Below are 18,756 nucleotides of genomic sequence, written 5' to 3'. Positions count from 1 at the left end.
ATAATACATAAGACATGGCTGTATGGGCATAGTACCCTTGCTTTGCCCTTCGGGGAAACCATCCAAAAATATATTTACCAACGGCAACACCGACGACGTTCGTCCAGTTTCGGTGGTCTATGTAATATAGGCCTCTGTGGTCCAGTGGTTGAGCGTTGGGCTCACGATCCGGAGGCCCAGCCTCGTATCCCGCTGGGGACATATCACAAAAATCACTTTGTGATCCCTAGTTTGGTTACATTACAGGCTAATCACCTGATTACCAGAAAGTAAAATGATCCGTGCTTCGGGAGGTAAACCTAGCTCAGCCGCTGGTGGGGAGCGGAGAGTTGCCTTTCTACACGTAGTATCATTCCTTAGTCTATGGCCAGAGCTATAACACCGACACAGATTCTGCGTAGAATTATTATGACTCGTTAATTAGTACCATTAAAACCTGAACTTCTTTCGTGGCGCGGACTATATTTTAAACCTGGTTTAATATTCGATAAGCCCCCCGTCCCTGTCTTCCACCCCGGGAATCGAACGCAACCTCTGTGTGTCTACAGATTGTTTTGTACTTGAGGTCCATTTTGATTTAACGTCAGTTTGAATACCAACATGTCGTTAATTCCCGTCGTTGTGCAACGCAGCAACTTTCCCATAGACATGTTGCGGAGGGAAATACACGTATTAACCGAGTTATCGACCATGACTGCACGTCTGTTAGAATCTATAGATGTTTCATTATATTCATTTCATACATACACTTATTGCGTGTATTGTAAATATTTTCTTAAACACCATTGCTTGTAAATTATTAGATAATTCACGAATATTTCAATGTCTGTAATCAACATATTTGAATTTGAAATTTGTTTAATGAAAAAAAAATATTAAAAAAATCAATAAAAAATAATTCTGTTGCTTATCTTTCCAGGGGCCTTAGTGAAGTTGCAACATTGACGGAAAACGTTAGTGTAATTGATTTATGGGATTGACAAAATTCAAATTCTAAAATATCTTTATTCAGTAGGTAGTTACACTTTGAATCGTCAATTTTTGCCTAAAACTACTGCAGCTTCTCGCAACCTGTATAGCCGGGGAAAAGAAGCTGCAAGAAAAACCTCGGCACGACATAAGATAACATGTCAGTTCAGTTATTTCGATTACGTCACTGTCAGTGTACTCGTAATCGAATAAAATGTATGGGATTGACATGTCACCTTATGTTAATCCCATACATTTTATTCGATTTCACTGTTACTGATTACAGTGAACATTACGTCACTGTCAGTGTAGTAAAATGTATGGTATTGACATAAAGTGACATGTCAACCCCATACAATTTATTTCGATTACACTGTCGTTTTTCGTTATCGTTTGTATTTCTGTTATTGCACTGACTGTACCATATGACTCAGGTAGAAAACGTCTGAGCGTGAACGCTTGCATGTGTAAAGCGTGACTGAGGGTGCGCAGTGAAGCGGCGCACGCGCAACGGTCGGTGCCTTACTGCAACTTGCCGGTAGTGTCGCGAATATCATTTTTCATATCTGTCTCATTTTTTTTTGTTTATCTTGGAATTAAGTATGTTAAGGTAATGTTATGCATCATGTTAGCCATTTACCTACTCTACTTTCTTTTATTTTCCATTTTTAATCCTTGCTTCATTTTTGTCACAGTAATAGTCATCATACACATTGTAAAAATATTTAAGGGCTTGTATTACTAGAACACATGAGTTGCGCCACCGACAAATACTAAAATAGAGATATAAATTCATTGTATCTCTATTTTGCGGCCTCCGTGGTCCAGTCGTTGAGCGTTGCGTTCACGCTCACAAAAATCACTTCGTCATCCCTAGTTTGGTTAGGACATTACAGGCTGATCACCTGATTGTCCGAAAGTAAGACGATCCGTGCTTCGAAAGACACATTAAGCCGTTGGTCCCGGTTACTGCTTATATGAGTCATGCCAGGGGTCTTTGCCAGCTCGATAGTAACAATAACATTTTTTTCCCTCACACCAGGGTTGATGAGGTTGGTAATCCACTTCACAACTCACAAGATAGAAGAAGAAGGACTTCATTGTTACTATGTACGGGTACCAACAATAACAATTTTTTTTTGTACTTACCAATCTAACATTGTATTTTCGACTTATCATTCTCAGATATTTTACGACTAGTATTCAAAAACAAAACTCCGGAATAGATGCAAATTTGTGGGCATTACACAAGAATGATAATGGAGTTTATAATTTGAAGTCATTGGAGCATCCCCTTTTAATTTGAGAAGTGTGCGCCCGACTTCCTGCCACGTGCCCGTTTTTTTTTAAATCTTCCAAAAGGTGACGAAGGTGCCTTATTATTTATTTACGAGGGGTCGGGTATAAATGCCTTTATTGTTGATAAGCATGAGCCCTTTTTAGACTAAAAAAGTTTTTAAGTCAATGTCCTACCCATTTTACAAAACAACACAATACAAAAAAACTTTATTGCACATATAAATGCAACACTAAAAACAATTACAAATGTGATAAGAGTGTTACAATCGGCGGCCTTATTGCTAAATAGCAACTTCTCCCAGGCAACCTTAAGGTGTCCATTTTTTTAACCTTTTTTATTATAAAAACAGGCTTGCGTATGACTATAATCTCACCTGATGGTAAGTGAAGATATGACGTAAAGTGGTACGAATTTACCTACGAAATGCTTATTCACTCTAGCTTTAAAGAAGAGTGGCTAGGTAGGGAGAGAAATCAGTGGAGCAGTGGAGAAGTAGACCGAACCCTCCAGATGGTTATTGAATAGATCACCTTAAAGTGGTTTAATTTCGAATTTCTATAATTAAATTAATAAACCACTCCACTCTACTCCACTCTGTCCTCTGACTCTGAACTATGTCTCTCGAATTCTTTCCCTTAACAAGAAATAAGTTCTTAAACTACGTACCTACGTGTATAACGTTAGCATTGTAGAGGTATTTAGCTGGACTAGAGTGACGCGTGCGCCGGTTCCACTTAGAAGCACCTGCGATAATAAGGCGCGATAGCGGCGCGGTAACGACGCTATACTGTTTCTACTGCCACATGTTGTACTGTACAGTTTTAAAAAAGAAAAGTACATATTTTATGAAAAGTTAGCTTTTTAACGTGACTTACGTGATTTGCCACAAATGGCATTATTTTCTTGGGCGGAGGACACTACTTGGTCGAAGAAAAGCAAGTTTCCTATAGATGAAGTGAATGGATTAATCGGCGTGTTTTTTAAGAGAATAATTATTAATATTTAACTATGTGAGTCTCTAAAATTGAGCGCTACTTTTGTGGCCTAGGGTATGACGTACTGTCTTCCACACAGAAGGCGTACTGACCAGGGGGCCTAAAAAGAAAGCAATTCATCTAAGAAAGCAATATTGCTATTTGACATTGAAAAGTCTGGTCTCATCCACGAAATTTTGACGTTGACAGCAAGTCCATTCCTGCTACGGAGAGTAAAGTGACGTCACGTCGCCGTGTCTGGCAATTATTTGTATGGTTTACTACGGCTCGCCACCTATTGCATGGGACTTAAACATAACTGGCGAAGAGTGTGTGTATATACGTACTATACACCTCGGCCTTCCCCTTCGGGGAATAGGCATAGTATCACACTATGTTATGTAGTGTGTTAACTGGATCAAAAGTGACTGCAAGTTGCCTTCTGATTACTCGTGGTTCTGCTCCGTTAGGTGTTTCGAGCGTAAGTTTATGGAAGGTAGGTTAACTATCGGCAAAATATACTTCTCATTAAAGTAATCTCAAAACCCTTCCGAATTGTAATACCCACTGTAAAATTACACTTATTTTCTTGCCTGGTACTCGTATACTTACATTATTTTTTCTGATAATCATTAAGAAATTTAAATGCGAATTGTTTCGATTTTTATGATGAGAAGTGTATTTCGAGATTAATATCAATAAAGAGCGAAGTTCCACTTGCCTAACTTCCCCCATAAACAGCTAAAGACAAAAACTCGAACAGCACGCGTCCAAGACGTATGTTCACGGTCGGCTGCGCAAAGACAGCACCTTTGTGCCTCGTTTTTATAACGAACAGGATACTCGCTTCGTGAGCGCGTGCCGTGTTTAGAGGTCCGCTGGCGAAATGGCAGAACCGCAAGTAGTGTTTTTATTAATTCTTTAAAGGACGATGTCTCAAAACGTCCACCTCCGCCAACAGATTTCAGACATATCTCATTCGAAGCGTTTTAACTAGTTGATATTTTTATTCAATGGCGACTTTCTCTGCCAACCATTGCCCAATGGCTCAAATTAGCTTCCAAACGTTTTTTCGATTCTGCTCCGCACCACCCGAATCCCCTGGTAGTTGCGGCTTCCGATTACATCCCGCTTAGGGACGGTACTGAAAAGTATCGGCGTCCGAAGGACGTAATATACGATCCCGACGACCCGATTACCCTAGCCATAGAGGCAGCCAATCAGCTCGCGACACCAAACACTTCAGGACCCCGATACCGACCCCGCCGGCGTGGTCGACGATTTCCCTCATTCAGCGCTTATCGCTATCGACCCACTAGGGTCGATTAATTCTTTCAAATATTTTTCCTCTCAGACGACGCCCTGAGCCGAGGTTCGCGCCCAACTGGGCACCCTCAGGCCTGTTGTCTTAAACGTTGTACCGGGTGAGAGCCTTCAGCGCTCCCCATTTGTCCGGCCAAGTAGTTAATGCCATCTGCGGCAAATCTACAATAAGTCACGTCAAAAAAAAAAAAAAAAAAAAAAACTTTCTCGAAATACGCGGGGTTTATTTGTAATTCAGGTTTGGAGAAATCTTTCTTTTTTATTTAATTTTTAAACCGCATGGATTTTGAAGTTAAAACTAATGGGTAATCTTTTTACAAGATACTAATGAAGTCACTTACACGTATAAAGTATCTGTTAGAGGGAGGGGGGGGGGGGGGGGAATCATACAGTTATGGTCATGGTCCTTTGATTGAGATTTGACATACGTTTGTAGTTTTTTTTTGTAAAAGTTTTTAAAAAGTAACATGTACCCATACTTGGTAAGCACATATTGCAGGCATAGTTAGATGAATAGGTGCCTTTTTTATTTCGGCTAAGTAGTTTTATTGTCGTTTAGTCTTACAAGCAACTTTATTGCGGTCCCATTTAGCACTTCAACGCAAGAAGCCAATGTGAGTAAGCTAGAACAACTTACGCGTGTTTTTATTTGACATTACAATGACAACTAAATCACTCTATAGACTGATTCAAATACCTGAACACTTATTATTAATTTATAGTAAACTTTCTCTCTCTGACTCTATTATTAAAGCTACGGAACCTCTTGATACGTTATAGGTGAACCTCTTTGCTTTTTTTTCTGCACTCAATATGCGAAGGTATTGTTTGCTGATGTTATTGTTATCATGTTGCAACAGGTTATTGACGGTGCCAGTCAAGGTGTTGCTAGTAAGATTAGAATAGACTAGTTTCCAACTAGTCAAATCAGTTACTTTTGACTATACGTCAAAACACGAAATTACTATGGAATTTGAATGAAAAAGCACACTGTGACGTCTTAAAAAAACCTGATAAAATGTCGGACTTATTATTACGTGTTATTACTATGTGTATTGTCGTTTATTATATACAGACTATACAGGTTGTGAGAAGCAGCAGTAGTTTTAGGCGGATGAGACGTTCGTTATGTAAAAATTGACGATTCAAAGTGTAACTATGTTACCAACTGAATAAAGATATTTTTGAATTTGAATTTACTTTTTGTAATTTGAAACTGTTTTAAAATTATTTTAAACAAAAGGGAGAGATTATAATATTAAAAAAAAAAAATTGAATTAAAATTCATATATAAGTTAAATAGAAAAAAAGACAATGTTAGTTTTAGATCTGTCTTTATTTAGTAATCAGAATTACATAAGTTATCTTGAACCTTGGATTACGGGCGTGAGGTGATGTACCTACTTACCTAGGTATGTATAATGGACATGGACAAAAACATACATAAATTCACGCCTTTCCCACCGGGGCAAGCAGAGACTATGGAATTCCATTTGTTTCGATCCTGACACACTTCTCTTGCATTTTTGATATTCATCAATCGTTGTTTACTATCGTCTTTTAGTGAAGACATGTAAGCGCCATTTTGTTAAATCAAATTTTAATGTGGTTTTTCCTTCAAAAAAACATCTTTTTACCAATTTTTTTTATCTGCATTGAAGCTTGAGTGTGTATTGCAAAGTTGTGTTAAAAATAATCACATCTGGATGTGATTTTTTATGTTTTTAAAAAGGCGTTTTTGAGGTTTTCCCTGTGAGGCAACGATGACTTCGTTGTTATGTGAGAATTTTCGCCAAATTATAAAGTCATCAATAGTCATTAATTGCTGTCGATGTCCCAGTGCAGAGCAAAGGCCTTTCTTCTTGCTTTTCACCGTAGCTTTTCACTCTTTCATTCAATTTGTCACGCCATCCTTTTTGTGGCCTGCCTTAACGACGAACGACATTTGACATCGTAGTTGTTTTAGCCCATAAAGAGTCTTAAAGTTATTACTTATTCATCGAGAGTATTTTTGCAAAATAATGAAAATTCCTTCATCCCAAAATAACTACAAATACAAATCTTTATTGGTAACGTAAGCTACTAAATCTTTTACCACTAAATCTACGGCGGTCGATTGCTGATGTGTCATTTCTGCTGAAAGTGGCAGAATGTGAAATTTACTGTCCTGATCTCCTTAGTTTAATCAATCATAGAATCCCTAATCGACTTTTGCGACATAATACTTTGCCTCACGTTCCTCCTAGTCGCACTAATTATAGAAACAATAGCTTCTTACCTAAAACATGTGGAAAGATCTTCATAAGCGATACGATAGAGCTGTCCCCAATGCAATGTAAAATTTTCAAAGAATGATTCAAACTTGCAAAGTGTTGGGTCCCGCTTAATGTTAATAGGGACGACGTTCTCCGATGTCACTTTCGCTTCTGAATTTTTAAAGTGACTGTGCAGACCGAGTTAAAAGTTCGCGATACAGTAGAGTGACTATGAAAGTTATTAACTAAGAACTATATTTATTTCTTGAAATTTCATAAAAACTGACGAACAGACTGTTTTCTCTATAATCTTACTGATTATGTGGTCACCTGTCGATTATATTCGTCATATTTATATCAGGACATTACATACCTAGCATCCGGTGAGATTGTTTTCAAATGCGTGTCTATCTCCCGTAAAAAAAAACATGAAAAGCGGTAACCTGTGGCGGATGCCTAGTCATTTTGTATTTTTATTAATTAATTTATTTAATAAATAACTAAATTCTTATTATTACTTGTAGCACTGACTGCTCAACTAAGGATGTTTTGAAGAAAAAAAATGAGTCCTAAAATTTCCCCATCTCATAGTCTCTCTACACGCAGCCCCGAAAAGCGAAGTGTGGGTAACTTCTCGAAACTTATCCCCCTCGATTTGCATAACACGTGACACAGTCTTTTTGCGACAATCTTAGATGCCAAGTTTTTTCAGAGTTTCCTTCGGTCGACGTTATCCGATGTGAGAGGCATATGAATATACGATATGTTCAGTTATCTGTGAAGCTGCTTTGTTTTACAAGTTTGCTTGAGTAAGTAAAGAAGTGGGGAAATGGGAGCATCGTTATTTTTCTTTTCGAATACAGAACGAGTTTTTAAAGTGTACTCCGCCATTATTGAATACCGTTGGAAAATAATAAAGAATGAGAAATAAGCACTGTTAAAAATTTAAGTGGGAAGCTTTGTAATAAAAACTTTATAGACATTGCTTTTTTGAAAGCGTCTACCTTAAGTTCATTTTCACATTCAAAAATATTTATTTTTCAAAATTGGCTTACAAAGTTAGCGCTTTTTGAACGTCAAACATAATTAAATTACATATTATGTAACTAGCTGTAAAACTACTACCACATCGGAATCTGTAACGCTGAGGGAAAGACGTGGCCAGAAAACCTCCCAGCACAGGACCCTAGTCCTACTGTTTCATGTTTTCCTTTCTTTTCTTTTAATCCAGTTTGTATTACATAATTTATAGACTTAAATACAATGGTATTCCAATTACAGTCGGTGGAAGGAAAGTGAAAAATAAAGAGTTTATGTGACTTTATCACAGAAACAGTGTTTTATGAGCTCCCTGACAGAAGCAGGCCTGTCCACATACGCAGCACCCGATCACGAGTTGACGCGAAAGCCAGCCATCGCTCCCTTCGCACATTTTTGAGGGAAAGGTGCGACCCGACTTCCGGACGCCACCGCGTACACGAACATTTCGAGGCGAGCATGCACCACTTATATAAAGAAGCTCAAAATCCTCCGCCTGGATATACATGACATCACTCTCGAAATATTGAAGTGGGTAGAGCCACTAATTTTCATACACATGCATACATAACTCTTGCGCGTCATCCCTAAAAGTGCAGACAGAACTACCACAAGTCAAAAGGAAACATACATACATAAACTCACGCCCGTAATCCCTAGTGGGGTGGGCAGAGCCACAAGTAATCAAAGACAACTTGCAGCCACTGTTGATACGATGTCGTAAGCTGGATATGATGAACCTTATGGTGATAAGGGATCAGCCTATCGCCCATAACATTAGTCCATCATGTTAGAGGACACAATCCCTCTGTCGGAAAACAAAAGTCAAAAGGAAAACTTACAATAAAATATAAAATCACTATGGGCTTTTTAATTTTATTTATTTAAGTATTTCAGTAAGGTACAAAAGTCCAATCAGTTTCTTGCACATTAATAAATTAACTGGTTGCACTTAAGACCTCCTGGTTACATGTTGTTTCTGTAATAGACCAAAAACACCTACAAACACATAAAATTTATAATTATGACAACTAATGGTTCATAATTTCACCACTGTTTACAAATAATTCGCCGGGCTCAGTGACTGCACTTTTGCTCTTTGATTGAAGTTAGGTCCCGTTAACCATCTTTATTCATCTTAGGACTTCGTATCAACAGTGGCTGCAAGTCTTTGATTACTTATGTATCTGCCCACCCCATTAGGGATTACGGGCGTGTGCTTATGTTTTTAAACTGAAACATCGTAAAAAAAGTTAATAAAATTAGTGATTATCTAGAAGTTACGAATGCATGGGATTAGCTGTCTGGGAACTGATATTAGGTAGCCAAATTACTAAATTATAAAATATTTAAATTGTTTTTTTTTTTTTTAAAAAGGAACTTCTAGTGCCCCTTTGCCGAGGCTTTTCTTGCAGCTTCTACACGGGTTGTGAGAAGCTGCAGTAGCGTTAGTCGGATGAGACTTTCGTCATGTAAAAAAGTGTAACTATGTTACCTACTGAATAAAGGTATTTGTGAATTTGAATTTGTATGTACTCAATATATTATTATGTTTACAGATAAGTCGAAGGGTTGAACGAAGGGGCTTGTACCTAGCAGTCGGACGTATATTCGTATAGGCAATTAGTATTTATGTTATGTTTAAGTTTTATTTTATTAATAAAAATTAATTATTAATAAAATATACCTACAATAGTTCAGAATCAATATCAGGTACAGCTATGGCAAATGATTTTCCAATTAATGCTTTGCCTAAAGGCAAATCAAATGCATACAATATTGGCAACGGCAAAATTTTCATATTATTATGATTCAAAATAAATTATAATAAATGCATTTTGTATTTATTTAAAATTTCGACATTTCAATTAACTTTAATTATAAATCATGGATACGATTGCCTTTTAGTATAAATTTTGATCCAATCAGTATCAGTGGTATCTGCTATTAGGAAATAGATACAGGATGTTAGTGACATCGTAACGAAAACTTTGAGAGACGATTGAGAACATGATTCTGTTTTTTACAGGGTCCGCTTACCTAACCTGAAGATTTGACAGGTCCGGTTTTTTACATAAGCGACTGCCCGACCTGCCAACCCGCGAAGGTAAAACCATCCCAATACAGCTTAAGGTTACATAGCTTCGAAAGTGCATTTCTCGGGAATGTGGGTTTCCTCACGATGTTTTCCTTCACCGCTGAGTACGTGATAATCATTTATGATTCAAACATGAATTCGAAAACAAATTCGACAATCATTGGTTTGGCAACCGTTCTACCATGGCTTCTCTAACTGGGCTACAATGGCTCCAGATGATAGTAGACACTGCATACATTTTGTCAGTGACACAACAGTCAGGATGCATCACGTAGTGAGATAGGGCCCTAATAGAAAAGCGTGGTCCGGCGTGGACGGCCTCTGTGGTCCAGTAGTTGAGCGATGTGCTCACGATCCCGGAGGTCTCGGGTTCGATTCCCGATGGGGACAAATCACAAAAATCACTTTGTGATCCCTAGTTTGGTTAGGACATTACAGGCTGATCACCTGATTGTCCAAAAAGTAAGATGATCCGTGCTTCGGAAGGCACTTTAAGCCGTTGGTCCCGGTTACTTCTTACTGATGTAAGTACGTAGTCGTTACATGAGTCATTTCAGGGGCCTATGGCGGCTCAATAATAACCCTGACACAAGGGATTATGGAGTTAGTAAACACCTCACAACCCATACGATAGAAGAATGGAAAATTGTGCACAGTAACCGAAAATTCCTAGATAAATACGCAGATGGTAAATGGGTCATAGTAAAAGTATAAAGTAATATTATGGCAAGGAAAACCAAACCACCAATTCGACCCTCGCCTCCGCGGCCGCATCTGCTTCGGTTGTCACACTCCAGCGCACTCGGCATATTGTGCGCAATTGGCGACAATAAATGGTTGACTTACGACTGTTAGATATTGTCACAGAATAGAAAGGACTGCTATTATTATCCGTCTACGCTAGACTGGGGGCACATAAAAAGATGTCGCTAAACAAAGAACTTGTTGCTCCTATGCTGGACTGATAGCAAATAATTACAAAGAACGCATTGCTTTTATGCTGGACTCGGAGCGATTAAAACACAGAACGCGTTGCTTTTCCGAGTATGTTGGACTCGGAGCGAATAAAAACAGAACGCGTTGCTTTTATGCTGGGCTGGAAGCGGATAAAGACACAGAATGCGATGCTTTTGTGTTGGACTGGAAGCGTATAAAAATAAAGAACGTGTTGCTTTTATGCTGGACTGGGAGCAAATAAAAAATATATGCTTATCTTTCCAGGTATGTCATAAATACTGAAATTTACATAAATATGTAGGTGATCGGCTGATCATTTCTAACATCAAATCTATCTTAGGACTTCACATTAAAAGTAGCTGTATGTTGTTTTTTGTTTACTCGTGGGTCTGCACATCCCAGCAGATCACGGGAGTGAGTTTTATAAATGTATTTTTTTTTAAATCAGAAAATAGACAGGACGATTTCCATTTATAAATATTAGAAAACTGAAAGTGATGGTTACAGTTTAGAATTACATTGTATGGAAAAGTAAACCGGCAAATACGGTTTATTTTGAACACAGCGTATGTTTTGCATGAATGAAAATAGATTACAAACACGATTGATCCTATGTAAGTACATACTGACACTTTAACACTGTTTGTATTGTCTCTTTTCTATGTTTATTTTTTCACTAGCTGGTTTTATCTCTCCCATTGTGCACGAATAAATAAATAATGTTCCATTTTCAATTCGTAACTGTCCGAACGAATATTTTCATAGTCATCTAAAACCTATTCAAACAAAAACAAATTACAGTATATCTCCGCTATCGCAAAAACTTACTGTGCACTAAATATCTTACAAAAACACTCGTGAGAACACTGATATAAGAGTCCCTTTCTTCCAGCGATATGTCAAACTAGTTTTACACCCGGGAATGCTTACATATTTTATTTTTATATTACTCGCATAAGTTACGTTGTACTAGCTATTTGGTTGTAAGAGCAACTTCAGTGTTATTTATAAGGCCTATGCAATGAAGTTTGTCAGCTCCGTACTTGGAATCTGAGCTATGTAAAAGTACTGACTTTTGTTTCGTTTGTCCATATCGACTGCGATGTTGCCAGACTTCAGTTCCTTAAAATAATTACATCCCTGTAAGGGAACATGGCCCTTAACCTAGTTGCAATTGGGTAGTTTCTTAGATCAAAGATAAATTATGAAATTCTGATAACTAAATGAAGACAGCTCTAAAGTGACAAAAAAGTTGTATTTTTTTGTATTTAAAATGTAATAACAAGTGTGACATTTTGTCACGTTTCTCTATGATGTCAGAGGTTGCTTTTTCATACAAATTCCATAGAAATTTCGTGTTTTGACGTTTATTAAAAAGTAACTGATTTGACTAGTTGGAAACAACCCTATTACTTGTGACATATGTATATGTCAAAATATACGGGATTAACAATATAAGTCGTTCCCATACATTTTTACCACTGTCACTGTTGTTTGTCAAAATCGCTTGCAGGTTGGCTAAAGCTCCAGGGGTGACAACTCTTCTGGCTATTTGTGTGACGTCACCTGACATCCCTATGTCAGGGTCGCCAAAGTCACAAATCTGCAGAATTGTAACATAATGTGGATATATGCAAAACCGCGCGGTGTTAGGTTATCAGCTCATCTCAAATCACTTTGTGAGTCCTGATTTGGTTAGGACATTACAGGCTGATCACCCAATTGCCCGAAAGTAAGATTATCCGTGCTTCGGAAGGCACGTTAAGCCGCTGGTCTCGGTTACTAATTAAATAGGTAATTAAATAATTAAATAGGTAAGTACGTAGTCGTTGCATGAGCCATGTCAGGGGCCTTTGGTGGCTCATTAACAACCCCGACACCAAGGTCAATGAGGTTGGTAATTCACCTCACAACCCACAAGATAAATACGCCATCATTATGGAACACACATTACGCCTGATAATAGAATATGGTGCACTTTACTACCCTACTCACATACACATTAATTCATGGACAAACATACCTACATCCTATCCCTGATATGTTCAGGGGCAAATCCAGTGGAGATGACAATGATTTATCATTTATGGAAGTATTATGAACAGTCGAGCGCGCAGTGCTTGGAACCATAGCTAGTGTTGTGCCAGCGCGATCTATTATCCCAAAAATACGCTAATATTCGAATATTGTACGGGCTTATTATAGCTTATGTATTTATTTAGAGTTCCGGGGTGCGTGTATAAAACGATTGATGAATGCAGAGGAAGCTAAGAGAAGTGTCTCAGGATAGAAGCAAATAGAATTCCATAGTCACTGCTTACCCCGGTGGGAAATAGGCGTGAGTTTATGTATGTGTATATATATATATATATGTTAGAGTTCCAAGACCTCATCAAACCCACACATAATACATCACAACGCAATATATGTATAAGTAAACCAATGCACATAAAAGTATGAATGATGATACATGTCAAGTAGAAATCATTATAAAAACAGTTCTTTGGATGAGTTATTGTAGAAAGTATTTCATTATTAAACTTATTCATATAGCCTATATTTGGAACAGTAGGTCATATATCCAGTAACCAGTCATGTACAAGCACCAATCAATTAATTGTAAAATCGAATGCAACTCTATGTTATTTCAAATAGAGGGTAGAAAAGCACCGACTTCTTTTCACGCTCCGTTTCACGCCAAACATTTTTAAATCTTATAAAAATATTGCAATGTTGAATAAAAACGTTTTATAAACAAAGAAGACACGAATATGGTAAACGTGGTACATATTCACGAATACACCGTGCGTACAGCACTAGTCAGGAATCTGAAATTCAATTATTTTCGCAGCGATTCGCTCTCACCTTCGGATTTTGGGCGAATTTTTCGCTAAATCAACAGCGTCAACCGCAATTTATTTACTGTGAGTTTTTGATTGATATATTCGGAGGAAGGGGGTCGCTACGAGAAAGACGTAGGTTTAACACACGTGCAAAATCTAAAGGAAAATAACGAGACTGGTGCTGGTTATTAGTTCATGTTTTTAAAACTAAAATTCTCTGTTGTGATCGCACAACCCATACGATTCTCTCGTATAGTACATTCTAGAAGTAGGGCTTTCAATAATTATTATTCTTATTCACGACATTTTGTCCTAGGCCCAAGATAAATTATAAATTCTGATTACCAAATAAAGACACATTTTAAACTAACGAAACTTTCTTTTTTCTATTAACTTATTTATGAATTTGAATCAAGAAAAACGTAAGTGCGACATTTTGTCATATTTTTCTTTGACTTCACAGTGTGCTTTTTCATACTTTCATAGTAATTTCGTGTTTTGACGTTTAGTAAAAAGTACCTAACTGATTTGATTAGTTGGAAACTAGCCTATTCACTATCCAGACAGACAATCAGCTGAACGCCTTAGGTATACATTTTGTATTTACTCTTAGTTCAACAGAAAAGCAAGCTCGTTCAATTCGCAGTACAAAATAACCGTGACTGCTGCGCACTAAGATTCTTTTATCCGAGGATGCATTAAGAAACTGTTCTTTGTTTCTGTTCCGCTCTAAATAGAGCAATCTCTATGAATATCTTATGTTCCATCCTTTTGTTCCTAAGCTAATAATAGTAATAATACAACAACGAATTTTCGTACAACAATAAAGTTTGTTTAGACCAAAAATTGAAGTTCTGTTTTGCGATTTAGAACTTTAGACAAAATAACTTTAAAATTTAAATAAAAAAATTACACACACTTACATTCAATACTTACTTACTTTATTATTACCAGTGATCGGAATAGGTAGTGCAATTTGGCGGGATTGCGTGACGAAATCTTAACATGGACATGCCAACCGCGCGGGATTACTATTTCGATACGAGCTGGTCACAATAAAGATTATTAGGGTTTAAAAATGTTATATTACATTAAATTATTATGCAATTTAACGCGACTTAACTTAATTGACCGCCATATTTTTCCTTATTTCAAACTCAACTAAAATTCTTAGAAAATGTATTGTACGAATACAAGGGCACGCAAATTGCACTCTTGTACGATTAGCGATAAGATGCCAATTTGAAATGAATGCAGTGTTCTACTTTTTTTTTGTTGGCGGCATTTGCCTTTCAAGTGGCGGCGGCATGCGCTAAACAATAAAAGAGTGAAACTTCTGTACTTATTATTGTTTTTGCTTAACAAAGGCAACGACTAATAAGAGTACTAACATAAAGTGTAAATGGGAGAAAGAGACAATAAATCCCATATTTCTGTCTCTTTTTTGCAAAAGGGATGATGAGGTGATACGGCGGTGTTTGTTCACTCCTGTTCTTCGGTTCATTGAGTGCATACGTTGTGAGTTCGAGTTACTTATTTGGTTATCTTGACGACATCTTGGCTTGTTTTATGGACTGACGAACCTCTGCATTTGTGATAATTTGGCTCTTGTATACCGGACTTCTGATTTTTGCGTGACTGAATTGGATTTGTTTATGAAAAGGACCATTTTTGGGTGAAAATCGGTAAGTACTAACATTCATATTTAAATGTGTAAGGTTTTGTTTGATTGTAACGTAGAAAATTATAATTAGAAATAGTTTTAGTCTATCAATGTTACTTCGTTGATATTGGTTTTATACTTGAATCATATTTAAGTTCTCTTGATTTGTCTCTATTGTTTCAAAATAGTACTTAAGAGTATTAAAAATATAAAAGGCAACAAGGTTTGATCCCGAGCCCTTTTTTAAAATACTTAGCTATGAAGACTTGTAAAGTTTTAAATAAGATTAGGATATTAAAATGCTTAAAGGTCTCTCCACAAAGAAAAAAGCTAATAGGATTTGAATAATATTTGGCTCATAGTTAGGTTGTTTTTTTAAAGATATTTTGAATGATAAATATATATTATAGTCTACGAAAAATTAAGAGGCCATCGTAATTTACTTTTAAAAGTACAAACAGTTCGATGCAAACTTTATTTGGAAATTTGGAAATTTGCCCCGCTGACATCAGTAGAAGTTGAACGGACGTTTTCGACATATAAATGGATATTAAATGTTAAAAGAAATAGATTAAAGTTGGCAAATATGGAAAAGATTATCGTAATTTATTTCAATTCCACAGAAAACGAAAATGCCATTTCAAATGTTGAAGAAATTGATAGTGAGAATGAGGATGACGATTGAAGGAAACAAACTTTTTAATTCAATCGTTCGTTCGTTCGTTTTCTGTCGAATTGAAATAAATTACGATAACTACTGTTTTTATTTAATGCAAAGGTTAAATTAAATATTAATCAACAATGTTAAATTTCATTATGATTATCATGTGCTCATAATTGGTGCCCGATAAATGGCAATAGGCTCGCCCCCTATATGCGACTCAAACATAGCTGGCGAGGAGTGGGTATTTTATACTTCTGCCTACCCCTTCGGGGTTACAGGCGTGATGCTATGTTTTCTAATGGTATTTCTCTGATTATGTTGTTAATTAACAAATTATTATTTTAACTTGTTGTCTACATTGTATGAACACTTTTATTCGTAATTGAATGCTTACACTTACAATAATAAAAAAATATTTAAAGGACCAATGTTTTTTATTTCTTCCATACTTTTCACTTTAGAAATGATAAACATTTAAAATATATTACTTATGAAATAATTGTTTTCTTTTATAATACCAGTATAGATAGAAAATATCCGAAATCCCGCAATCCCGCAATCCCGCCGGGCGTATCCACACTAATATAATGTTTGAGGTCGTTGACCCTAAATTGCACTACCTATTCCGATCATTGATTATTACACTATTCTTTTTTTTGTAATTTTTCCCCAAACAGTTTTTGAGATATTTTATGAGAAAGTCGTAAGTACAAAGATTAGTTTAAACGATATTCAGATGTTTACTTTTTACGGCATGTAAGTATGAGATGAAAAAATGTTATTTTTATTTCTAAAAAGAATATAAGTAGGTATTTACTTTAATAAAGTCCAATGTTTGAAATTAAAATACGTACATTTATAAATTAAATTCGCCAACGGTAGCTTTCTTATCGGCGAGATTATATTTATTTATATTAATTTAATATTTTATACATTTTAATACCACATTTATTTGTACCGGTGTTAAAATAGTAACTTATTTTGGAGTGTACTACCAAACAGCTTTAGAATGTCTCTATTGAAAGCAATTTATGGTTCGTCATTTGCCTGTCAGGACTATTGTGATAAGTGAACATTTTAGTGTCAAAGTGGCCGCCGTAAGTAGGTAATGCGCTATAATCTAGATCTTATCTTTTATTTTGTACCAATTTGGACTTGTTTTGCAATACCACTTGGTAATCAATAATAATCCACGTACCTAAGTATGATAAAGAAGCCACAGATTACTAGTTATGAAGTTTGTGCTTTTATTTTTCAGCTAGGGACTGCCCTTTTATTGCCTGTGGTTTTATTTAGCAACTTTTTAGCATTTATTTACTTACATTGCAACACAATCGACAGCTTCAATAACCACAACATTATCAGTCCAAATAGCAATCCAGGTACACTAAACAGTTCACTATACAAACACTATATTGTATTTCATTCAAAAAACTAGATTAAGTACACTTTGTCTTAAAGAATTATTCCACAAGTCACATAATTCATAAACCCTAACCTCACAAAATGTTATGGAACAATTTACATTTAAAATGTTCTATTCTATTTTCAATTTAAAATCAAACACACTATTCAAAATTCACAGTTGATTAATTCAAAAACAGAATATGGATTTTCGTTTAAAAAAACTACGCGTTCGAAATTCCGTTTCGAAACTGCCAGCGTAAAGTAATACGCGCTACAAGTTAGGAAGTTAAAACCGCTTCCCAACGTGTGTGGGGTTCGAACCCGACTCGGTAACTAACCGACGAGCAACTGGCGTCCGGCACCAACAGACCATATCGGAAGCACTCGGTATTGTGTAGTTATTGGTTAATTTATTCTAATACTTCACTAGATACGGCTGGTAAGTTTGAAAAGCGTAAAACTTTTTTGTTAAGGCTTTTTCTTGAGATACCTTCAATTAATTTAGTGATAACTTACCTCATTTTCACCAATGCATAGTCGAGCTGCATGGTGGTTTATGTACCGTATCCCCTTCAGTCGATTAGGAGAGGTCAGTGCCTTGACATAATTTTTATTATTATTAATGTCAGTGTAACTACAAAAACGATAGAAGACAGAGAATACACCCTCAATGTTATCATCATCATCATCAGCCCATTAACGTCCCCACTGCAGGGGCACGGGCCTTCCCTATGGATGGATACGAGTAGGGAGATCGGGCCTTAAACCATCACGCGGGCCCAGTGCGGATTGATGGTTATTAACGACTGCTAATGCAGCCAGGACCAACGGCTTAACGTGCCTTCCGAAGCAAGGAGAAGCCGCCGAGCCGAAAACTTTTTTTTTGTGGTCACCCATCCTATGACCGGCTTTTGCGTAAGTTGCTTAACTTCAACAATCGCAGACCGAGCGCGTTTACCGCTGCGCCACCGAGCTCCTATACCTCAATATTATATAACTACACAATACATACAGACACAAGTACATACATAAACTCGCGCCCGTAATGCCTAATAAGTTGGGCAGAGCAACAAGTCATCAAAGAAAATTTGCAGCCCCTGTATCTACATAATATTTCTGGAATATAAACGCGCCTTTAAATTAATTCCTCATTTATCGACGTGATTATAAAGATAGTATGTAAAATTAACTATATCCATATACATATATCTATCTATATCTATTGTCTATTATCTCCCTATCCATCCATAGGGAAGGCCCGTGTC

General features: G+C 36.6%; 1 protein-coding gene across 2 annotated transcripts in view; it reads right to left on the bottom strand.

Annotated features, from left to right (window-relative positions):
• The window catches only part of LOC126382405 (uncharacterized), a 71,278-nt gene that overhangs the window by 16,435 nt on the left and 36,087 nt on the right, over positions 1 to 18,756 (bottom strand). The window contains exon 1 of one of the 2 annotated variants that reach the window (XM_050032261.1): positions 17,407 to 17,445. The exons of the other annotated variant lie outside the window; for it this stretch is intronic. Coding sequence (XP_049888218.1) covers positions 17,407 to 17,443 — 37 coding nt within the window. The 5' untranslated portion in view covers positions 17,444 to 17,445. Of the gene's footprint in view, positions 1 to 17,406; positions 17,446 to 18,756 lie in introns of those variants that run through there. 2 annotated transcript variants of the gene reach the window in all.

Source organism: Pectinophora gossypiella, chromosome 4 (assembly GCF_024362695.1).
Source record: "Pectinophora gossypiella chromosome 4, ilPecGoss1.1, whole genome shotgun sequence".
Lineage (NCBI taxonomy): Eukaryota > Metazoa > Arthropoda > Insecta > Lepidoptera > Gelechiidae > Pectinophora > Pectinophora gossypiella.
The sequence above is the reverse complement of the archived record's forward strand: the minus strand, read 5'-3'. Positions and strand labels throughout refer to the sequence as shown.